Source organism: Solanum pennellii, chromosome 3, assembly GCF_001406875.1.
Source record: "Solanum pennellii chromosome 3, SPENNV200".
In the NCBI taxonomy this organism is placed as follows: Eukaryota; Viridiplantae; Streptophyta; class Magnoliopsida; order Solanales; family Solanaceae; genus Solanum; species Solanum pennellii.
Window position 1 is genome coordinate 55,410,362 of NC_028639.1, and position 25,822 is coordinate 55,436,183.

The window sequence follows — 25,822 nt, forward strand, 5'->3', positions numbered from 1 at the left end:
TGCTGCAAAATACATTTATGAATATTAGATAGTTTAAAATATGTCTATTTATTCAACACTTTCTTCGTTAAATATACTCAGTAGTGAAAGTTCAAGTAATAAAAGATTTTCCCAATAACATAGAGTAGAAGAAAAGATTTGGAGACAATAGGACAATACTTTAAATGCAATATTCACCTCTCTCAACTCTATATTCACATATTTTTAGTACATTGAATTGTTTTGCGAATGAAGATTTGTCCAAAACAAGTTTTTTTATGCTTATAAACAAGAAAATATATGAAACTTGTGCTCGCGATATACCATTGAGTAGAAGAAGCTTGTCAAGTTTTAGAATATTTGAAGTTTTGAAAATTATCTCTTGCCAAGTTCAGAAAGTATGATGTTTGAAGAATTACATGAGTGATGATCTTAAGGAAAAACCTACGATAAACTTAATTATTGTATCAATTTTCAAAAGAAAATGTTTAATTACAGAACTAAACTTGGTTAGAATCCAAGTAGGACTCAACTATTGATATTCTTCTTTTTCTCCTCTTTTTAGTAAATGGTTGATTTCTTTTGATTTTTTTTATAATTATAATATTTTATTAAAATAGTTACCTAATGGTGTAGAAATTTACAGCACTGACCGTGCACAAAAGTTAAACTCTTATAGGATGTTTTAAATTAGAATGAAGTTTAAAAAGAAAAAAAGACTTAAACATACGCTAAAACAAGTTTCATTTTCTGGTTATAAATGATTTCAATAAAAGTGAAATCTGAAGTATAATTGGAGGGGGGGGGGGATATTATTCCTTTTCTCTTTAAACAGATTAAAAATAAAAAAATTAACACAAACGAAAAGATCAATTACTAACTTAATAATATTGATAACCGGTCATTTGTTATCATATGTTAAAAAAGAATGTATTTTGTTATGGGTTAGAGTTATATAATGAATGTATTTTTTGAAATTGTCTTTCTATCATAGCAAGGAAGGACTTAAGAATGGTGAATGCATTGCTTTTAGTAGTTAGCAAAAAAGTCCAAGTTTCTCTACTAAAGTCATCTACCATGGTCAAAAAATATCGATATCCATCATAAGTAGATGTTTGAAAAGGTCTGCATGTATCAATATGAATTAAGTCAAAATTTTGCTTAGAAGAAATATGACTTGTGGGAAAAGGGAGTTTGTGTTGTCTTGCTAAGGGGCAAATAGAACATGGCACAGAAAACTTAGAAACAACAGAAACTGGAATTTCATTTATATGTTGAATATTTAAAAGAGGGATATGACTCAATCTTACATGCCATAATCTACTTTTAACATCATTAGAAGAAATACAAGATAAACTGGATGTAATATCCTTGAAGGAATGAGAACTACAACTAAAATTTATAAAAGAAAGAGTAGCTGGAAGCCTATTCTTGAGGACACAGAGACCATTCTGATTTTCACCAAGGAGCATTGGGCTCTTCATTGAAAGGCCCTGCATGAAACAATGAGAAGAGGTAAAAGTTAACATCTTAGAAAGTTGTTTGTACAATAGATGGACAGGCAAGAGGTTGAAGTGAAAACTTGGCACAAATAAAACATTCGGAATGATAAGATTAGAGAAAAGTTTCACAAAACCTGAATGTGAGACCTAAACCCTTTGGGAATTAGGCAAATTAAAACAAATTGATTTAGGCAAAGGTTCAAAATTGAAGAAGAAATCCTTGTTATAGTTTATGTGTTCACTTGCGCCTGAGTCTATTATCCAAGTTTGCCTAGTGTAGTTGGTAGGATCAACCTGTAAATTTAAAGAAAAAGGACAAGGGCATAGGGTTATACCAGCACAATTAACAGATGTTGTGACTTCAGAGACGTTGATGCTTTTATTACTGTTTTCATATTTTGAAGCATTTGCATCACCTTGCTAACTGGTCAGTTGAGAGTAATTTTTCTTGTTCTGTTGAGTCCACATCAGCTATAAGAGAATTTCCAGAAAACTCATTTGAGGTGACAGCTTGTCCCTGAACAGAATTCTAAAAAATTTTCTGCCTAGTAAATTTAAAATTAGGTGGAAAGCCATGTAACTTATAGCATTTCTCAATAAGATGCCCTGCTTTCTTACAATACTTGCATAAAAGAGTTGATTTCTTAGCATCATAAGGAACTCTCTGACCCCTAAAATCAGTAGAAAAAGACATTTGACTAACATTTGTTTTACTTGTCATAATAAAGGAAAAGGATTCTCCAGGAAATTTTGGGATATTTTGCAACTCCCTGTGCTTCTCCTCCTGAATCAACAGTGCATAAGCATTTGAAATAGAGGGTAAGGGTGAGATCATGAGTATGTTACCTCTGGCAGCATAATAAGACTCATTGAGTCCCATTAAAAGTTGAACTAGACGTTCATCTTGTTTAGCCTTAATGTTTTTCTCTTTTGCTCCACAGGAACACACACAAGAGAAAATAGTAAAAGACTCTAAAGTATCCAATTCATCCCAGAGTCGCTTAATCCTGGTATAGTAAGCAGCAATATCAGATGACCCTTGGATAAGGTCACTCATTTCCTTTTGAAGCTGGAAAAGACGAGGGCCAGAGCTCTGATCAAACCTGTCTTCTAATTCTGCCCAAATATCTTTAGCAGTGGAGTAATAGAAGACACTTTTATAAATTTCTCTAGAAAGAGAGTTCAATAACCAATAAATTACCATGTTGTTAGATCTGGACCAAGCTCGATGGAGTTCTGTTCCTACTTCAGGTTCCACAATCGATCCATCAATGAAACCTGATTTGTTCTTAGCAGTTAAGGCTATTCACATACCTCTCTTCCATCCACCAAAGCTCTTGCCATCAAAAACAGTATTGACCAGCAAAGTACCAGGAGAATCAGAAGATGATATGAAGTAAGGATGAGCAGGGTTAATCAATTCAGAAGAGGATATATTGACAGTAGAAAGGGGAACTGTAGTCCCAATAGCTATTTCAGAGGTTTCTACCATGATAAAACTGAGGGAAAAAAAGTAGAGATTAGAGCTCTAGCTCTGATACCATGAATGAATAAACGAAGAAAGATTGAGATGAAATTTTCTGTCATTCTTATTTCTGCATAGCAAGAGTATATATAAGAAATACAAGGAATCAAAACCTAACAAACTAACAACTATCCTACTTTAATTGGCTAACTTGTGACAAACTATTATTTACAATTAATTAAACATAAATGAGATAATATTTACAATAAGAAAACGTGGAAGGTTCTGAATTGATGCCAGCTGTTGAGGCCACCTGTCTTTCTTCAATCTTCATTCTTCATTTTTCTCTTTTCAATATCTTTGTCGGAAATATTCTTCTTCTTCATAATACAACTTGTGCTATCTTTCATCTCTAATGGATTGCCATCGGCTGTAATTCCAACATATAAGTACAATTAAACTTTCTAAAATGGTTTTTCGTTATAAAACTTTCAACCTTTATAACGGTCATTCTTACAAACCTCTCTATAACAATCATTTGTTATAAAACTTTTTAACTTCTATAACGGTCATTCGTACAAACCTCTCCATAACGATCGTTCATACAAACCTCTCCATAACAATCGTTCGGACAAACCTCTCCATAATGGTCGTTCGTTATAAAACTCATCAACCTCTATAGTCATTCGTATAAATCTTGTAATAACGATCATTTGTTATAAAACTCTCCAACCTTTACAACTGTCATTGGTACAAACTTCTCTATAACAGTCATTCGTTATAAAACTGTTCAACTATATAACCTCTCTATAACGGTCATTTGTTATAAACTTTTCAACCTGTATAACCTCGCTTTGTAATGGTCATTCATTATAGCAATCTACAACCTAGATAACGGTAATTCATTATAACACTCTTTCAACCTCTTTAATGGTACTTCGTTGTAAAACTCATCAACATCTAAATTCTCTTTATAACGACCATTCATGCGAAACTCTTCATCCTTTAAAACCATTTTTTTGTGATATATTTTACTTTTCTCTGACAACATTTTACCTGTAACAAAGATGATATTCATTATAGCACTATACTCTTTTTAAAATTAATCTTTCATAACGCCATACTCAAATATTATATACAATAATATTTTATAAGAAATATATAAAATATAACATTAAAATTTTATGATAATTACCATTAATATCATGTACAAACTTTTGTTCCTGTTACAATTTTTCATGTCCTTTTTATGGTATAATAAAAGAAAATATCAAAATAATACATCTTCCAATACTCGGGGGCTGAACCATCTTGTGGTTACGGGGTCAGTCGAAACCCCTTTGAAAAAAACTTATACTATTTACACATATTAAAGTAAATTTTATGTATAATATATAATATATATAATCTCTTTTGATTAGTTTATGTATGTACTTCTTTAGATTTTAAATTTTTTCTTAGTGAAAATTATAACTTCGTTATTGTTATACTAGTAAATGTTTTTTATATTCGTGATCCTCATTTATTAAAATATTATCTGAACATTGTTCACCTCCTCCAAATTAAGAGTTTGATTGATATTACAGTTAGCGAGGTCAAAAATGCTTTCTTTTGAGAAAAAAGAAAAATATTTATTCTGAAAAATTGAGTGTTTTATAAATCCTTAAAACAGCTTTTAAATGGAAGCAAGAACAGTTCTGTTGTTGGGATGAAGCTAAAAAATTTCACTTCTTAAAAAGAGCAGAAACAGAAAATTATTTTTTAAAAGACTAATATATATATTCCTTATCAATTAATTAGCATATCTCATAAGTTTGGTTAAGTTTCATTCAAGAATTTTATTTTTTATTTTATGTAATAAATTTCTTATTATTTTTTTTTAGAATTTATATATTATTTTACGTTTTATTTACATAATTAGAAATAAAGGTAACAATAATATTTTTGTAGGATAAAAAAATATAAGACAACTTATTTTTGTGGTGAACTTTTGTATATAGTGGTTTAATTTGTGGAATGGTTTTTAAATTTATGAATATGTACATTTTAATTTAATTAAAATAAAATTTTAATCGAAAAATTGTACTAGCTATTTAAAATTTCTCTCAATAAAATAATATTAGTATTAAAACACATTGTTACTTATCCTTTTTCATAGAAAAAGATTAACCAAACGCAATTTACTTGTCAAAATTGCTTTTCAAATGACTTAAACAAATATAAAAAAGAAATTCAAAAATAAATGTCAAACAAACTCTAATAATGATATGTATATAATAAATGTTTATTGTCTTTCAATACATATTTGCAATCCTAAATAATAGCATCGAGAGAATGACACGTTGTATGCCTTTTGACTTCAATATTTAGGGCTTGTTTGGAAGGTTATTCGAAAAATTAAATTTGATATAATTAGGTGTAATTTTAATGTCTGCTCTTTGATTGTTTTTTGGTTGGACAGATAATTATTTGATCAATAGATAATTGGGGATTTGATGGAGGTAATTATTTTTAATTTTTTTTTAAAATTTCTGTTTTTTATTATTTTGTTTTAATTTTTTTACTTCTATTATTTTAAGTTTTTTTCTTATTTTAACTATTCTAAAAATTCCTAGAAGTTCACTTTTTATTTTTTATTATTATATTTTATTTTATTTTCGTTCTCAACTTTGCTTCATGTGATTCTATGTAATTTTTTCGTATTATCTATCTCTTTATGTCATGTTTATTTTCTCATTAGCATGATTCTATTAGTATTCTAATTTTTAAATTAAAATAGAATTTATTGTTAAGTGAGGTTATAGATTTACGGATTTTTTTTTGATAAAAATAAATCATTTCTATTATATTGAAATTTGCGATAAAAGTGTTATGTTAAATTTTTTTGTTTTGAATTTGTAATTTATGTTATATTTTCAGTTTTATTTGTTTTAGTAATATTTAATTCACATTGCAAGTCATTATTAATTAGACTATTGATAGATTATCTTTTTGTCAAACATTTTAATAATTTATGACATTATATTTACAGATTAATTTTTTTAATCAAATATGCATTTCAAGATATTAGTAAAAACTTCGTACTTATAGATTTTATGATCAAATTCTATTAAAATATATTAATTTGAAAAAATATAAATCAACTATTTTTTTTCATAATATTAGTAAGAACATATGTTTATAAATTAATATATTTTCAAAAATTATATATATATTAAATATTTCATTTAATATAATTTATATAGTTTCTTTTATTGTATAGTATAAATTTTAAATAATTAGTTTTTATTTTTAAAATTAATTGCTATTGTGCATACAAACAGAACATGTGTAATTATATTGTGGCATTCAAACAAGACATATGTAATTACTATGTAATTACACTATGGCAATCAAACAATCAATGCAATTACTAGATTATGTAATTATTACACTGATAATTACTATCATAATAATTACACTAATTCCAATTATAACTTAGCTTTCCAAACAGATATTTGATAGTTTTGTCGTAATTACTTAGATATTTTCTATAGTTAGAGTATTTCACTTTTCACATATTCAAATTACGGAGTCTGTTATTGTGCATGGTATGCAACTGATTTATTTCCGTGTGTCGAGGTGATTTTGAAGATTTAAATTCTAATACGTGCCTTGATTTTTTATTTTTTAAAAGAAATTCTTTTGACTAAAATGTGCTAACTTTTCACTTTTCAGCAAATTTGTTCTAACTAGCTCAATTCATCATTCTTAATTGGAAAATCACTTTTATACATGAAATTTGATTCATTTTTATGAAATGTTGAAGGAGATTTTTATTTAGCAAAATATAGCAAGAATTTTCTTTCAAACATACATGAAACTTTTGCTCAAAATTTTGTACATGAAAACGGTACAAAATCAACTCTTCAATTTAATTAGCTTCCTTTTGTTTTTATTTTTACAGTTACTTATATGATAAAAATAATAATATTTTCATTGTTTGTGTTATAGATCAACGTGTTGACAACTAATATTGTATTATCCAAATTGGAATAGACCACTCAACACATAAATCCAAACACTTAACTTTCATTCTCATAAATTCAAAATGTGTACTTCACAAGAGATTAAATTAAGGGATAATCTGAGCTGCATTGTAGCATTTTGAACTTTTGAGAAAAAACAAATCATTTTTTTCCTTTTTCCTAGTTTCCGAGAAATGCAAGAATTTTTAAATTCAGTAATTAATCAAATTGTAAATCAACTGATTTCTCTGTTTAACAATAGTTGTTCATTATTAACTTGATAATAAACGCAATAAAGTAGATATAAAGAGTAAATCATTCCTTGATTTTCTAAATTGGATAATTATATTTAGTAATGGATAAACTATTGTTGAACGGATGAAAGTACTAAATATTACTCTTACATGTTTCTCATTTTAGATTTCACGTCTTCTAAAGAAACCATGTAAGTGTACTATTTATATCCTTAGTTAGTATTCTCATGAAATCAAATTTCGATAATCAACTTGAATTAATCATCTAGTTTTCTATGTTGGTCAAATTTATACTTTCAAAACTAATAACTCTCAATGATTGGTAAAATAAGAATATAATTTGTTATTTATGCATTGATTTTGTTAAATGACAAATATTAAAGGCCATCTATATTCAGTAAGGACGATATAAATAGAAATGGAGGGTTTTGTTGAAGAAAATTGGAATAAAAAAAATAATTGTCTAAGATAATACTTAGAGGTTTCATAGGTCGATTTGAATTGGTTATTGGTCAAAATCAAATCATACAATTAAATTAATATTTAAATTATTAAAATCAAACCAAATATAATATATATGTATCATTTTGGTTGTTATCTGTTTCGATTCGATTGGTTCGATTATTCAGTTATTAATTATGCACCAAAATAAAAGAATCGATTCATTCAAAAGAGGCGAAAAAGGACAATAATTCAATCAAAAAGAAAAATAGTTAGACCGATTGACATTACATAACTTTTAATCATTCAATTTACCGTGGATAATTAAAGCTTCAAAATTCACCATTTTGACCTAGAAGAAAGAGATAGTGACATTCTTAGTTCTACCAAAAATTGTTATTGGATATTCATATAAATGAAACCAACAACATAAATGTTCTCATCTAGGGCACTTCTGTTTTTATAGATAAATTATAAATAAATTTTAATGAAATCATATACAAAATATCTCAAAATTATTGTTAAAAATAATATATATTTTTTATGTCAATAAAATATATGCATATAATTTGTCGGGTCGTTCGGTTATTTCTTCAATTTTTTTAAACAAAATTAAAATCAAATCTAATATCATCAGTTTTTAAAAATTTAAAATCAATCAAACCAATTCAACCAAAATCAAATGAAATTAATTGTTTAAATCAATTTCATTTAAATTAATTTTTATTCAAACCGTGAACACCCTTAATAATAACTATTAGTTGAGCTATTATATGAAATTAACAAAACACAAAATAAATTTAAAAAGAAAAGAATAAAAAAAGGAAGAAACAATAATGGAAGAGGGAGAGGGATCTAATTTTAACTTGCGTAAAGACAAAAAAAACATTCCTATCTGGCTATCTTCTTATATATTTGGGTTGTGTTAGTCAACAAATTAAAATAAACGGAATCACGTGTCATCACCTATAATCAAACTTATAATGATAGCAATATTTTATTAAACTAAACTTCGTGGCATCACCAATATCATACAATTATGAATTATGTTATAAGGTCACCTTTGATTGACAACATGAGCAACTATAATTAATAATTATGCACCCAAAAAGTTAAGTTCATGTGATGTACAATATAGTTACACTTTTCTACAACACCAGTTTTGAAATTTTTTTTCTTGTGTTAAAGTGATTGATTATTATATATTTATAATAATATTTAATTGTTATAGATACAAAAAAAGCACAGAATTTAATTTTAGATTTTAATATTTATGAATATAAAATTTACTATCTAATAAAATAAAATAATTTTCAATTCTTTCATAATTGTATCACATGGAAATAATGCAATCGTAATTCGAAATGATAGGATAATTTGGGTCCCCGATTAATAGCCAATGCCATTTCCATATGTTTTGTTCAACGTGCCCTTTTTTAAAAGCATTGGCCATAACTTTCACCAATAAACATTTTACCTAGAAAAAACATCACCACATAAATAGTGAAGTTTGAATTAGTCTAAGCACTTTACAATCATGAATTTTTAATGTATTGTTTGGTAACTAGTTATAATTACGTGGTATTAGTAATACTAACATTAAACGTGAATGAATTTATATATTATTTTATGTAGAGTTTAATTATTTATGTCTTAGTTATTGTATTTTTTTTCTACATAAAATAATATTCTGTTCGTTCACTTATATAGAGTTTGATTATTCATGTATTAGTTATTCTATTATTTACCCTACATGAAATAATACTTCATCCGTTCACTTTTAATTGTCGTGGTTTAATTTGGCACGCCAATTAAGAAAATAATTAATGATATAAGCATTTTACCAAACGATCCCCTGAAAAATGATGTCTTGAAAAATAATTCGAAAAGTAAGTATTTAATATTGACGGTAAAATATGGAAAAAATTATTGTACTTGATATGTCAGAAGTGCTAAGTTAAAATGAAAATCTATTTTAGGAATAAGTAAGAAGCAAAAATGAACTAAGGAAGTATATAGATTTCCTTGTAATTTATATAAATATTAATATTATCTGATTTTCTAAATAGTAAATAAAATATTATTTTAATTTTATTCAAAGCAAAAAATGCTATCAAAATAGAAATCCAACAATACTTGTCTACTATACTATATATAGATGTCCAACAATATTTGTCCATTTTATGAAATTAATAGATAATTTTATACTTTATTTCTAATTTATTGTTATCATTAATTATCGTCGTTCTCCTATTACATTTCAAGACATTGTACTTATTTTATTTAAAGAGTCATATAGTAAAATTATCTTTTTATTCATAATTTTGTAAGGAATATATTAAGTTAATAATAGATAGTTATTATTGGACAAAGAAAAGAAAGAGCATTAATATTTATAGAATTTGATACTAAGAATAATTTATGTCCTAACCAGTTAGTAAATGGCCCCTTAAATTAATAGCTGGCGTAATGGGATTTGCATGGTTGAAAATGGTGAACTCAATTATTTTGGTTAAAATTATTAAATTGTGGAAATTAACTGCGAAGAACTAACTCCATATAAATAAATGATTGAATACTCAAATCAAAAAGGAAATCATGATTTCTCACCTATTTTCTACTATTTCCCATCCAAACTAATCTATCAATGGACCAGGCATTGTTAATAATTCATTTTTATGTCTCCACCTTAATAAACCTTTGTATTGCCCAACTAATTGTAGGAATCAAAAAGCTTTATGGAGCTAAAATTTTCATTAAGAAATATCAAAATATAAAAAAGTAAACTCAATAAAAATTGAAAGGTGTTATTTGTCAATATATAATATTTACACGTAAAAATATAATTTATCTAGATACACTATATAATTTTTTATGAAAGAATGTCAACTGGTATATTGGCTTCGCCACTGAACTGTTAAGAATTCATCAAAAACTTAACTATTTACTAAAGATAAATTAAGAGAAATTTAGAATATTTCAAAATTGTAGAGAATTGAAGGAATATCTCGAGAATAAGTATTCTAAAAATAAAAGTCTAGAAATGTTGATTCTTCCATCACCTCCTATAAATAGAGGTAGTTCATTTGATATGCAACCAAGCAAGAAACTAGGTAACAAGCAAGTAAGAAAGTAACAGAGCAAACAAGAGTGAGTGCTCGAGTAAAGAGTGTTGCTGAAGCAAGAAACAAGTGTGATCAAGATTGTAAGACCAAAGCGAATTTTTACTTTGATATAATAAAATTCAAGTTGAGAGAAATCGATAATGCCCGTCGTCTCCGCACCCAAAAATATTCAACATCAACAAGCTGAAATATGAGTCATCTGAAATAATTTATTGGGAAAATCGGGGAGAAGTGGAGAATCAATTAATTTCATCGACTTATACTTGCATAAAATTACTATTGTGCGTAGGTATTCATAATAATTCTTCTAACATACATATACATGTATCATAATTAATTTAATTATAAGCATTTTCCTATTCGGCAGTTACTAAAAAAAAAATACATGCACTTCAGCATTAATTTTCTAATATATGAAACAGATAAATTCAGGTATCACAAATAACCTTTTCTTTTCCTAGCACAAAGATTCAATTTTTTTTAACAAATAGAGTACCAATATCTCAGATAATTTTTCTCTCAGAAATCACTCCACATTGATTTCAACCCAAAAGTCATTCAAAAATGGTTTTTTCTCTAGAAAAGTCACTCAACTTTGATTTTAACTCAAAAACCACTTAATTTCTTTAATTGATATTTTATTAAAATTTCAGTATTGTTATAAACAATTTGTATTATAGTGAATGTCTAATTATGTGGAGTCCTTGTAGAATATGATTAAGAATCCTACTTGGGGATCAAGTAAAATTTTCCTTATAAACAAAGGGTTTTCCTTCATTATAAATAAAATTTGTGAAAGATCTATAAATTTTGAATATACTATGAATAAGAGATCTTTTTTTCTTCTCTCTACTTTCTTCTTCTAATTTCAGATAGTTTCATAACACGTTATCAGCACGATTGTTCTATTATTGAAAAAATGATGAAGAAGACAAAAAAAGTGCAAAGGAGATCTTGCATAAATTATGCAATAAGGTTCTTATATCTTCAAGGTATGATTTATCTTTATGTTATAATTATTTATGCAACAGATCTAGAGGTACCATCTAAAGTAAGTATTTAAAGAGACTTGTCAACTTTCTATACGTTTAATTTTAATCGACTCAAAAGAGAATTCCTTAATTTATTTTAATAATAGATAAGTACAATTTAGTGAAAGTATGTTTTCAACCTTTATATGAGGTATGTGATCTATTAAACTATATTTATTAACTACTAATGTTGATTATAATAAATCAATAATCTCAATTTTGTGTACGATCATATTAATTATCATCAAAAGTGATAAAATTACAATTATTTTGAAGGCTTGAGGTTGAGCCTCATTATGGGTAAGACGGTAGATTTAAGTTTTATCGCACCAAAAGTATAAGACTATGGATTTATGTCCAATCGCAAAAAGAGGGTAAGACATTGGGTTAAAGTCCTGATGCACCATGATGATAAGATATTGGGTTCAAGATCCATCGATTTATAACTTAAGACACTTTTATATGGATAAGACATTGAATGTGAGTCTCAATGCACCATATTGATAATATAATAATGACTAAAGAAAAACTAATGTGTTTTTGATGAGAAGTCATGAAATTTACTGAATTTGCTCCATTACGTAAAGTGAATGTGGTTGTAGTGCATAATATGTCTGAAAGAAGACAAGTGATTGAATAATGCACATAGATATGAAATGAGGTACTAAAGCTATCATTATTGATATGTTCACATATTTGTATTTCATTCATGAAGAATGAGAACTTTTGATAAATGCTAAAAATATAAATCAATTTTCTAAAGGAAATGAGGTGTAAGCAACCATGCTAGGCATAAGAAAGATTGCGACCTTTGGTTAACGATGTGGTATCATCAAGAATGTCTCTAAGAAGACATATATTATAGAAACTTTTCATGTTTTATCTTCAGGCTTGTATTGGACAAGAATTAGTTCAATTGAGGCACATTCTATGATAAATAAGAAATTTTCTAATTTCAATACTTTCATAATTTTGCATGATTGTCTGAGACATCATTAGTTTATAATGTTTAGACGAATTATGGAAAATTAAAATGGACATCCGTTGAAGAACCTAAAAATTCTTTTAAATGGTGAGTTTTCTTGTAATGATTGTTAGCAAGGCAAGCTAATTGTGGGACCATCATAAACGAAAGTTGAGATTGAATTCTCTGCGTTCTAGGAACGTATACAAATATTTGTGGACCTAGTCATCCACCTAGTGGATTGTTTAGACATTTAATGGTCCTAATAAGGGCCCGTTTGGCCACAAATTTTGCAAGTAAAACTTGGGAAAAAACTTGGCAAATTTTGTTTTTCCATACACTTTTTTATTATTTGGCAAATTTTTTTGGCAAATTTTCCAAATTCCCAAATACTAGAAAAAACTAGTATTTGGGCCAAATTTCATTATTTGGAAAGTTTTAGAAATTCAATTTTTACCCTTTAACTTTTTATTTTACAAAAATAATATATTTATTGACACCAATCAATTCAATTAGCTCTCTTCTACATGCATTCTTTTGATTTCATACATTCCTTTGTTACAGTTAATCTTAATGAACTAGCTACTAAATAAAACATGAATTGCATTTATTTTATTTTGGTAGATAAATATTGCGTTGTTGACGCTGGTCTACGGAACACAAGAGGATTTTTAGCTCCATTCATTGGAATGCGCTATCATTTGCAGGACTACCGAGGAAGTGAAAGAGAGCCTAAGAATGGAAAAGAGCTATTTAACTATAGACATGCTTCTCTGCGCAATGTAATTGAAAGAACTTTTGGTGCGTGGAAAAGTAGATCCAGAATACTAAGACAAGGCATGAACAACTATGAATGTGACATGCAAGTGAAAATAGTAATTACTTGCGCTGTATTGCATAATTTTTTACGTGAACACCAAAGTAGTGATGGAATATTCAATGAATATGAAAATGATGATATGGTTGTTGATGAAAGTGACGAACTACGGGCTCAGGGTAACAACATCGCTTCATCTTCTCGATCGTCTGATTCGAAAATGCAAGCTCATCGAGAAGAGATTGTTCATAAAATGTGGGAAGATTATATTAAAGAATAGGTTGAACTCTTTCAGATGAGAAAGCATAGGTTCTTCAGTGATTGCAATATTTAGTTCCTTTTGTTTTCTTCTCTTTTTTTTTCCCGAATTTATATTAGTTGTATTTTCATTATCATGATTTGTACCAAGACCTTTTCACTATACGAATATTTACTGTAATGATTCTTGTTGATTTGTTGCGGAAGTCATAAATCTTGTTACGTGAGATTTCTATTGTGCTATGTAATACAAATTTATGGTTAGTTTGATAGTTTTAAAAACTTATGGGTATAAATCATATTTCTTAAAAAAATGAAATATGTTTCTCAAATTCTATGGCCAAACACATGGTAAAATTTCACCCAAATTTTCATCCAAATGATATTTGCCAAAAATATTTGAATATCTATGGCCAAACGCTAGCTAAATGTTTCTTCTGTATGGTCTCATGTGTGCCTATTGTTATCTCGCAACTTGATGTTTGCAAAAATGTTGGCACAAATAATATGTTATATTATATGCACAATTTTCTTCAGATTAGTTCATTTAATGATGGGATCACGACTCACCTAAATGGGTGAAGTAATTGAGAAGAAATAAATCTGAAAATTACTCTTGGATTAATAAAATTGAAATTTACTCATATAATAGTAAATCAGAAATTTACTAAAGCAAAAGACACATGACGTAGTAAACTTGGAGTTTACGAGTACTAATAATATTATTAGTTGGCATGAATAATTTGGTCATCCCAAAGATGTGCATATCGAGTAATGGACATACATTGAAAAACTAAAAGATTCTTCAAGAATTTTTTACGTTGCTTGTTCTCGTGATAAAATTGATTGGATCAACTAAAGTTGGGACTAAATCCCTAAATTCTGAAAAATATAAAAGGTGAATATGGGACCGTTCACCTATCATGTGATATGATAAAAAGATGCATCTATAAGATAATCACATGTGCGTTTGTTGTCAACATGTTGTTTGACGCACAAAAAATTATTTGTGCAAAAAATAGTTGAATTAAGAGCACAATTTCAGAATATGTAATCAAGACAATTTATCTTATAATATTGATAAATACTCAAGATGATGTGACACTAAATGTCTCAAATAGTAAAATCATTGTTTATGAAAATAAAGCTTCATATGTTGATATGAAATACGATATTGCATACAAAAGTATTTGTACGCATCAGACCGATAAATTATGATCAAATTTTCTTTCAATTGATTTATGGTCGGGGATCAAATATTTTTCATCTGATTATTTTGGTATGTTAATATAACAATGAATATACAATGATGCACAAAGATAGATTCTCCAAAAGATTGAGATATATGTTAGTTCGTCTAACATAAAGGGGAGATTAGAAGCAACACAAGAGTTGTAAATACTCGTATTGAATGTTCCTTAAGGATAGAGTCTACGACATGCATGAAGCATGATAGACTAAACAATTCTAAATAAAATAATCCTTGAAAAAGGGGTAGGATCAAAGAATCAAAATGATCATAATAAGGAGACAATGTGCTCTTGGGGAGCCTACGACATAACACTTTATGAAACCTCATGAGAGGAGTAGCTACCTAAAAATAATGAAGTGATGAGATCTCAATAAATTATGTCGTATTGTGAATCAATGCAAAATGATATATCGGTGACGGTATCTTTGATACAATATCACGCAATATTGTAAAAGATTATTATGATACAAATTCTACAACTATTAAAGCATGTTGGTGTATAAATAATAATCAAGTGAAAAGTGGAATGGTACATCTTGGTAAGCGTCTTATTTGACTTGCAATCTAGGCACTAAAAGATGTCATACATCTAACATTGAACGTTGTCCCTTAACAAAATTGATATGAAAATATCCAATGGGTTCAAAATCTAAAGCATATACAAGTTTTCGGAAAACTTATTTATCGTCCTCATAAGGATTAAATTGATTCAAAATGCATAGAGCATATACAAGTATTATTATTCAAAGTTGACGACTAGAACTAAAACTCTTGAAGAGTTTTCAAAAGGCAATAGATTATTTGCTTAAAGAAGTAGAAGTAAGGAACTTGCAGAAATCTTTGATCCTGAAGGAAAGATTCATAAAGCAAGATAGAAGAAAATATATTTCATCAAGGTTTTTCTACACTCATGAGCTTCCAAGAATGGTAATATCAACATGCAACATGTTTGTTCAAGTAATACTACAATTGATTTATCCACCAAGTCTCTATACTACAACTTTCAAGAAGATGATGCTCAAGATTGGAAAACGAAGATCCAAATCTCTTGATGTTTTCATGAGGGGGAGTTAATACGTGATGTACTTTTTTTTCCTCACAAGGTTTTGTCCCATTGAGTTTTCCTTGTAAGGTTTTTAATGAGGCATCCATAATGCGTATTATTAGATATGTGTACTCTTTTTCTTTCACTATATTTTTTTCCCACTGGGTTTTATCTAGTAAGGTTTTAACGAGGCACATAATCTACCGACATTAAAGGGGGGAGTGTTATAAACAATTTGTATTATAGTGAATGTCTAATTATGTGAAGTCCATGTAGATCCTACTTGGAGACCAAGTAAGATTTTCCCTATAAATAAAGGGTTTTCCTTCATTGTAAATAAAATTTGTGAAATCCTGAATATATTATTCATAAGAAATCTTTTTTTCTTCTCTCGATTTTCTTCTTCTAATTTCATATAGTTTCATAACAAGTATGATATTTTTATTTAAAACCTAAATTTTATAAAATATAAAATAGCCTATTTTTAAAATACCGTTAATTGGAATGCTATTTTTTAGGGACTGGTCAACAATTGAATTTTCTCACAAATTTATGAAATTCATTGCTTAAATTGTGGCTTATGAGTTGTGATTTGTGAGAATTGAACAAAATACAAAAAAGATGCTCATAAATAAATAACATTTTCTCCTAAATTATAGGCAAAGAAGAAGCTAATTTCAAAGAAGAAAAATGTGTACACGTGCAATCAGGTGAAATAAATGAATCAATATTATATGTTGTATTTAGTGATTGGAGTCATTAAAATAGTTTACATAGATTATCTTTTATTTTTTATTTTTTATTTTAAATAAAAATCTAATATTTAAAAAATAATTAAATAGATTCTGTGATTTGGTAAGTAAAATTTTTTAATGATTTTTTTGATTAAAAATCATAGTGAGTAATTTTTAGGAGAAAAAAGCTTATTGGCCTGATTGTTGCTTTAAATGTGTTAATGTGACAATTCTTTTTACACTTCAATGTCTAAAAAGTGAAAAAACTTATCCGCATCGAGTGTTTACATCAAAGTAAAATGATATATATGTTTTCATTTTTTTCTCTTTCTATTTTCTTGCTCCACATACTACAAAGAGAGTGAAGCCATTCTCCAAGTCACTTGCATTGTAGAGAAATTAGGCTTTAAATAAAATATGTTACAGTTCAAAAGGTAACATTTAACAACATTCCATAATTTACAGTATTAACTGAAAAAAACATGATAATTATATATATTAAAATGCTTTGAAATAAATAATCCTAAAATTTTGGAGAGGAAAGCATAATACAGGAAGGAAAAAAGCTTAATCTAATGCTAAAAGAGAACTTTTTAGTTAGATTTCACTTTTATTGATTAGGCCCAATAATTTTAAAAGTAGAAAAGATTGGCACTTGTCGGAAAAGGAAGTGAGGAAAAAAAAAGCAAATAAAATGTGATCTTTTAAGTACTATTCCTCTCCATTTTTAATTAATATGATTTCCATTTTTAAAATTAAACCGTAAAAATTTTAATTAATATTTTAAGATATATTTTTTTAATTATATTGATATGCAAAAATTTATGATTTATAATACTTTGCATATAATTTTTAAATATTTGAATTTTTTATTTAAAATATCAAATTAATCTCTAATATAATTTTAGAAATTAATCAAATTAATTATAGAAGAACACATTTATAACAAATAAAAATGAACGGAGATAGTATGATGCTTCATGTTTTGGAATCCAATTAATGCAAATTAATGATTTCAATTAGGTGATAAGTTGTTATGACTCTCGTGAGTTTGTTCCTCTCATCTAGTCTAGAAGTTGCATATTCACGTGGCTTCTTTTTGCTTAATGTCTTTTCCTCTAACGGGACCAAACGGCAAAGCATGTACATTCTTTTTCGTAGTTAAAGTTCCATACTTAAAAAAATAAAGGGCAATATTAAATGATTAGAAAATTTTTTTATTTTAAAATAAATTATTTTTTTATTTTTAAATTAAAATATAGTAAAATTAAAAGGGTAAAAATATTCAAAAAGATAACATAACATAGAGTGATATTTTATCATTCTGGTCAAACTTACTGATAAAAAAGGATTTTTATGAATTCATATTTTCATTAACTTGTACTCCCTATGTCACTAATTACTTGTTGACTTTTTCTTTTTAGTTGTTCCTAATTACTGATTCATTTTTACAAATCAAGAAAGAACAATTCTTTTTACCTATTATACCCTTAATTTATTATTTAGAAAAGGTATAACTTCTTGTAAATTTTAAATTTTTAATTCAGCCACTTCATAATTAATATGAGTGAAATGGTAAACTCACTATTTCAATCATTATTTTCTTAATAGATGTGTCAATTCAAAAATGGACAAGTAATTAGGGACATAGGGAGAAATGAGTATTTAGTAGGATGGTGACTTAGTTTATTTTTTAAAGTTCAATTAGAAAATATGTAAGAATTGTATTTTTTAATTGAGCCATTTTTATTTACTATCTTGAATATTTTAGTACTTTAAAGAAATTATTTTAATAAATAATATTATATCACTCTTATTATATGTAAAAATTAAAATTAAGTTTATTACACAAAATTACATATCTGCAATCCGTACCATATTAATTTTCAAAAAATCCACTTTAACCCACTCCGCATCCATCCAGCGTGCCCTATTGTCATCCCTAAAAGCATGGACATTAAAAGTTAGATTGTTGTCTACGAGACTAGGAGTGGTGGTCAACTTAAATGAGTTGATGAAATTAAGAAGAAACTAGATAATTATACATATTATTACTATTTATACTTTTAAATTATTACGTATTTTATCACTAATAAAAAACTTTCTACATATTATATATTTAGATATACATATTTTATCACCGAATATATAAAAATAGAGAAAAATATGAGTAAAATTCACATATATCTAGATATATACTAAATACACGTATCTATATAAATCTAGAGTGATTTGTACATATTTGAAATACCAGTCACATGAGCGAACCCACGTAGCATGCTACGGGTGCTCCCATTGATTTCAACTCCAACTACACAGATTTAAGTAGAAATACCAAATTTATTTTAAGTATATAAATAACGGTGAGCTAGCACCCATAGAACAAAAAGCTTGGTGGGTGCTTTGGTTTAGACGCCGAAACTAAGGCTCTTTTTAAGTCATATTTTAGGAAGGTGGGTGAGATCAATCCTCCTTCTTGAGAAAAATTTAGAAATAACAAAATAATAGATATAATAAAACTTTATATATATAATTTCAATAATTACACTTTATAGTTATAGTTTGGATTGTATATTTCTGTTTTTTTGTATATTTCGCTTGAAAATATACAAACAGGATAAGTATATATAAATTCTGAATTTATACATTTAGGAAATTTTTAGATCCGTTTGTACAGTTCGCATGTCAATATACAAATATGGTAATTTATTATGGATTTTTTATAAATCGTATTCAAATAGCTAGGACAAACATATACAAAATTTTAAATTTATACAATCATGAACTAATTATACAAATTCTGGATTTATACAAATCAGGAAAATAACAAGAATTGGAGAAACTATAATTGCGAATTACAATTTTTTGAAACTATAGCTATAGTACCTAATATAGGCTAAATAATCGTATCAGCGTTTTTAACTATAGTTTTGTTATTTGCGTATCATAGCCAAATTATGTTTGCTATGGAGCATATGATTTGCATATCGTGGCGATTTGTATAAATCAAGCGTTAATTCATCTCTATATATAAAAATTATGTTTATATATGTATATGTTCTTTGTTTTAAGCTAAAGCGGCAAACGAGATTGAAAAAGAGAGGAGAGAGACGAGCGTGAGAGGGATGAGAATGGAGATAGATGGATTGTATATGTATATCGGTTAGATAATTGTATGTGTAACCTACTATGTATAGGTATCAATAACTGTGTTTGTATATCTGCATAAAATTGAATCATATACAATTGAATCGAGTTAAAACATTTGTATTGATATCAAAGGTTTTTCTCTCTTCTTTATACACACAAATTATATATTATATTTGTACAATTTGTGTGTGTGTAAAGTGAGAAAAAAATTCAAAAGAGAATTGAGTAAAGGAAGATTTGTATTTGTATAATCATAAGTGTATAGGATGAAGAAATATTGTTTGTATTTGTATATACCGTCTCCTTTGCTTTATACAAACACAAACTCAAATTATACACTTCTATTTGTATAAAGTGACAGAGGCGAGAGATGACTGAAAAAGAGATCGAGCGAGATTCCGGAGAGGGGAGAGGCGAATGAGAAGAAGTTTGATGCAATTCGAAATTAAATGAAACTATAACTATAACATTTATTTTAAATTAATATGTTGTTATAATACACAATTTTCCCAATGATAATTTACACCTAATTAACTAACTCATATAATATTTCAAGGAAATAAAAAAAAATACTGAGCAATTTAGTAAAATTGGGTTCTCTTGATTTTAGGCTCATATTTTGAACTCTCTTTGCCACCTAACTCTACCCTCCTTTGAACAAACACAAATTCATCTTTGAGTTTTCAGAGGGAGCACTAATAGTTTCTCATGTTTGCAATATTTGGTGCCCTCTTGGTCCTACCCTAAAATTTTACCTATTACGTATTACATTTACTGGTTGACAAACGTAATATTTATTCAATTATTATACATATACACATATATGCAATGTTTTTTTTGAGATCACTGGATGCCGTGGCACCCCATCCTTCCAGATAGATCCGCCCCTGCGTTGAACGCAGAGCAATTTCAATGGGATCACATATGTGTAGGTTCACTGCTCAAATTAGCTTGGATTAATCTTAAATTTTCGAATATGTATGGGCTATTGAAAAGATGACATGCAATCTTCAAAGCAGTGTGATAGAATAGGGCAATAAAATACTCTTGAACATAAATTAATAAGATAAAGAAATTAAGGTGTCGAACAAGGTACACTCTCCCTTGGGGAGAGAAGTGGTAGCCAAAGTCAAAAACAAAATAAAAAAGAAATATGAAGATGGATGACTAAGAAATACATTGGCTGGGCTAAGGGCATCCTTGATGCAGCAATTACGAAAATGAATTTACAAAGAAAAGCTCTGAGCAGAAACAGCAAATTAGAATATCCTGATTCTCGTCTCTCGAAACTTTTAATAAGCACCTCCGCTCCCTAAACCATCCCCACAACTAGTCATTCCATCTTCATAACAAAAAAATCCAACAAAATGGGGTATATATATGTATTCGATAAGTTAATTGCTACAACTTGACTTCTTCCATGATACCAAGCACTTGAGGAATTCCATCACCTAAAACCACAGAAATGCAATCTCTATAAAATCTTATACTAAGAATGTAGGTTCCTCAAGCAACTTCAATTACTTTCATACCTCAGATGGATCCCTCAGAGAGTAGAATGCATTGCTTTCTTTTGGAGCAGAAGAAACTAAGATTCCGTAACCTTTATTTCCCTCTCTCAACACCTGTTAACAAGCACATTAGGCAACTTAATAAACATGGTTGATGATTCCTCAAGGAAAAGTAGGTCTGTTAAACTTTACCTTAAATGCATCTTCATCTGTACGATCATCTCCTATGTAAATGGGAAGAACATCATCACAATTATTCAACCCTTAAAAAAAGAAAAAAACATGCACTTGCGTTAGTTTTAACTGTTGGAACATCCAGTAACTAGTTACATAAAGCAATCAAGGACATCTCACTCACCCAATGATTCAAGTAAGAACTCAACAGCTTTTCCTTTGTCCCAGTTAAGCACAGGCCTGACTTCTAAAACCTGAATAAGATTGAGGAGAATCTAGTTAGAGGAGTTAACTTTCCTACTGCCCTGCAAAATGCACTGCAAAAGCAGTCTCAGATGTGTACCTTCCGGCCATGTGTCAATCGCAGACGGGGGTAGTGTTTTAACAAATCATCAACAGATTCGGCGATGGTTGACCAACTCTGTAATAATTTAAGCAAGCACAATACAAGGGATAAGAATTTTCTGACAGGTAAAGTAACATAATCTTATTTAAAAAATCAGTGAGAAATGTAAAGAGTCTTTTAATTTGACTTTAACCAAAAGTATCTATTCATACCTTCTCGTCTACATTACGGTAGTGTACCGAAACACAGAATTTGTTGTTCTCAACCTTTGCTCCGCTGATGTCTTTTGTGAGCTCAACAAGAGATCTAAGAACCTGTTTGAGAATATATTAAAAACAATGTTTTATATGGAGTAATGTTACAAATCGAAATAATAATCTTTTAGCACAAAATTCTTATTTACCTCCTCGATCATTGGTAAGAACTCACTAGCAGGTTGGAAAAGATTAACTTCCTTGCCCTGTGTTCACAGAAGTTGATTGTGGTCAGTAGCTCATAAGACAAGATGGTTGGATGTCTCATTTTTTTCAATAAAGATTAGATTTAGCATCATTACCTGCTTGTCAGTAGATCTAATACAACTATAGTCATCAGAAATGGCTCGAACAGGGCACATTATATCCATGCCGTGACTACCAGCGTAGTAAAGTTCAGATAGTCCGACAAAGTCATGTACCTGGACACGAGAATATCCAATCAATAAGAGTAGAATCTTGTAAGCCTTAAACATAGAAATGATAATATTTATACATAAAAAAGAAGTCTAGTTCAAACACACTAAAATGAAAGCATTGATAGGCACCTTATCACGACTTCTCCCACTAATAATTGCTGTGGGAAAATATTTAGCCACATTCCTCACAGCACCACGCATCTGAAAAAGAGTGACTTAGTGTAAAAAAGGAATCCTATAATGAGTGTCGCACAAACTTTCTCCCATTAAAAAGTTAAAATACTCACAGCACTAGACATGAAAGCTCGATCTGGATCATCTACAATTGGTGATAAAGTCCCATCATAGTCCAGAAAAAGTGCTAATCTTTTGCCTTTTGCATAATTTGTGATTTGTTCAAATGATGAAAGTGCCGAGGGATACTTGAGCTGCAAAAGCACAAAAAAAATATTACAATACTTCTCTTGTATTCTTCTGCAAGTAGGATCCAGGCAAAATATTGACTAAATTAGATTACAAAGAACATAAAGAGCATTACCATCCATATGCGGTAGGCAAGATCATTTTCATTTGATGCTAGTTCAGCAGTGGAATCCTTACTTTTCTTTCTATGTGTAGGAGATGAAGATTTCATGGCATCCACCAACCAAGTATTTGATCTAACATCATCTAAAATTCCAGGCTTCTTCCTTGGGATAGTAAGGAAGAGTGTGGGGGAGAAAGTTGGCCCAGCCGGAGAGTATGGCATCAAAGCTGAGTGGATGCCCAATCTGGACGGAGTCAGTGGGGCAGGATCGGTGACAACAGGGGATGTATTTGATTTCAGGTCCATTGTGCCCGGTATCTTTTTTATGGCAGAAAATAAGTTTTAAAACTATGCAAGCAGTTGACAATGGTTTGAGTTACTCTGCTCTTAAATTGTTTCACACACTTTTAACCAACCCTTTTGTCGATGAAAAACCACTTCTTCAAAGTAACCTTATCACTGCAGCCAGGCGTACGGTCCATTAAGCAAAAGAGCCCTGGAAACTGACAATCACCAGACAATGAGTGACTTACGGAAAGAATTCAATGTCAAATTCATAAATTACGATCCAATGTAGATCTTACTTGCACATCTTCCCACTTCTTAGCCTCACTTTTCTAGTCAGTCAACAAACTGCAAAATATGGATCAGAAGGATATATATGTTAAGAAGATGTACGTCTCAATATCACAGAGATGTAATAAACGGATATGCAGCATCTAGAATGCAACAGAACGCCTAGAAAGTTTGTAACATCAAGCAATTTGCATAATAAGATTAATCACAACCAGGAAAAGGGGAAAGATCGCACCCAAAAAAGAAAAGCAAGTAGAACAAGACTTGAAAGATTTCTAATTTAAAGAATGTCAATCAATACCATACACAAAAAAGACAAATCAAAGGGTTCTGTAGATTCCATATAGCATACAATTGAGACACTGCATGAGTTGCTGTGAACTTATTATAGGGCCTAACTACTAACAAACAATTATAAACATTAATGAAACAAATACATTCTCTGATTACCTTTGAATGAATAAAACAACAGGTTGTCTGAGAGGTCTCATAAATTAATTAAACTAATGGTTCAAATACTAACTAATATTTGGTAAGAAAATTTGACAATTGGCAGTAGGTAGCTGTTAATCTCCCCATAGCCCACAAATTGAGAGGAAAAAAACAGCAGATGCAACCACATATTATGGTCCTACAAAGAAGCATGGGGAGGCATTAAATATGGACCCCTCCCATTAAATTCTAGTAATAGAACAAAACCATGACATTGAAGATAAACCAAGAATCATGCTAAATACACATTTCTCCATATTATAGTTGCTTTCATACACCAACTTGGTGACCACCACCAAGAAATAGAAATATTTGGACATAACGATTGCCTATCGAACCTTTTATTTTCAAGAACAATGTTTTCTCTCTTCAAAGATCAAAATATATATATATCCATCAACACTTGGATACAAAGATATAATGTATTGATTATATCTGTGAAAAGAAAAATGTATCGACTTAATATTATTACAGGAAGAAGAATCTAACAACAATTAAATTGAAAATGATTTTCGAAAAATTGACAGATGAACATGATATCCAAAAATGACATATATATCACATCATACACAGCTCCATTACAAAAATAATGGTAGAAATAACCGAACTTATCAATCACTTGAAACAGCACCACCGATTTCACAATATAATATCTAACATTTCTATTCAAAACAAAAAAAAATCATGATAAATAATTCCGCGTAACAACGAAAATATAAAAAAGAACTTTTACAAAAAACAGAGGACACAATAATCCCAAAAAATAAAAAAATTATCAAAACATAGTTTGTACTAACCGGAGTAGGGACGACAATTGAATGCAGCAGTGGAAACGTGTAAATGGAAGGACGCCTAAAATGTGATAAAAACAAAAATGTTATCATATAAAAGCAGACTCGAAGAACAAGACGATAGGCAATGACGTCAGCTTACCTCTGGCAACAACGAAACCCTAGAAGAGGAAGAAAAATCACGGAGAAGGAAATGTGGGGAAAAAAATGTAAGAGGGGAAAAAAAGAGAAAGAAGAAAAGACTAGGGAGGAAGGGTTGTTTATATAATGAGAGACGTGGTGGAGAAGGCAAAGGGTTCCCCTTTGTAGTTCAATTCCAACCAAATCAGAAAAACCCAACCGCGGTTTGACCACGCTTTTCATTTCCCCATGGCGTGCGTGACAGTTGAAATTACACCAACCACCAAACATTTTAAATGCAAATTTACTTTTTCAACTCCTCCTACCTTTGTTAATGTTTTAATATATATATATATATATATATTTGCTTTGTGTATTGATATTTTTTTTAATATTTTGTTCGTATAAGTTGGAAAGAAAATGGAAAATGTTTCACTTAGCACATAGCCTTTTACTAAAACAGCAATCTTAATTGTTGTTATTAGTCACTACTAGCATGATTTTGACAATTTAATAATAAGGGGTTGAAATTGATGCATGGAACATCAAACTTTCCCCTCTTGGACTGGCTTCCCTGCGCACTGAATTT

The 25,822-nt window shown here is 28.9% G+C and overlaps 1 protein-coding gene across 8 annotated transcripts; it reads right to left on the minus strand.

The window, feature by feature from the left end:
- Positions 1 to 21,048: 21,048 nt before the first annotated feature.
- LOC107015412 (trehalose-phosphate phosphatase A-like) lies at positions 21,049 to 25,595 on the minus strand. Of its 8 annotated transcripts, none has more exons than XM_027915822.1 (14): positions 25,256 to 25,595; positions 25,120 to 25,174; positions 23,839 to 23,887; positions 23,267 to 23,750; positions 23,016 to 23,156; positions 22,858 to 22,929; positions 22,612 to 22,731; positions 22,459 to 22,515; positions 22,268 to 22,369; positions 22,053 to 22,130; positions 21,894 to 21,963; positions 21,728 to 21,798; positions 21,557 to 21,649; positions 21,049 to 21,475 (listed from the first exon to the last, which is right to left on the minus strand). In XM_027915822.1, the coding sequence occupies exons 4-14, from the start codon at positions 23,558 to 23,560 to the stop codon at positions 21,419 to 21,421; spliced, it is 1,155 nt and encodes a 384-aa protein (XP_027771623.1). In that variant the 5' UTR covers positions 23,561 to 23,750; positions 23,839 to 23,887; positions 25,120 to 25,174; positions 25,256 to 25,595; the 3' UTR covers positions 21,049 to 21,418. The 8 variants fall into 8 exon arrangements, with proteins under 8 accessions (XP_027771623.1, XP_015071154.1, XP_015071158.1 ...); XM_015215668.2 differs by having other exon boundaries at positions 23,267 to 23,757; XM_015215672.2 differs by lacking the exons at positions 25,120 to 25,174; positions 25,256 to 25,595 and adding an exon at positions 24,281 to 24,473.
- Positions 25,596 to 25,822: the final 227 nt, after the last annotated feature.

Coding starts and splice junctions, on each gene's coding strand:
- LOC107015412 (XM_027915822.1), bottom strand. CDS start 23,560: ATGGACCTGAAATCAAATACATCCCCTGTTGTCACCGATCCTGCCCCA. Junction 21,650..21,727: donor CAGATGAAGATGCATTTAAG/GTAAAGTTTAAC, acceptor GCTTGTTAACAG/GTGTTGAGAGAGGGAAATAA. Junction 21,476..21,556: donor CTCTGAGGGATCCATCTGAG/GTATGAAAGTAA, acceptor CTGTGGTTTTAG/GTGATGGAATTCCTCAAGTG.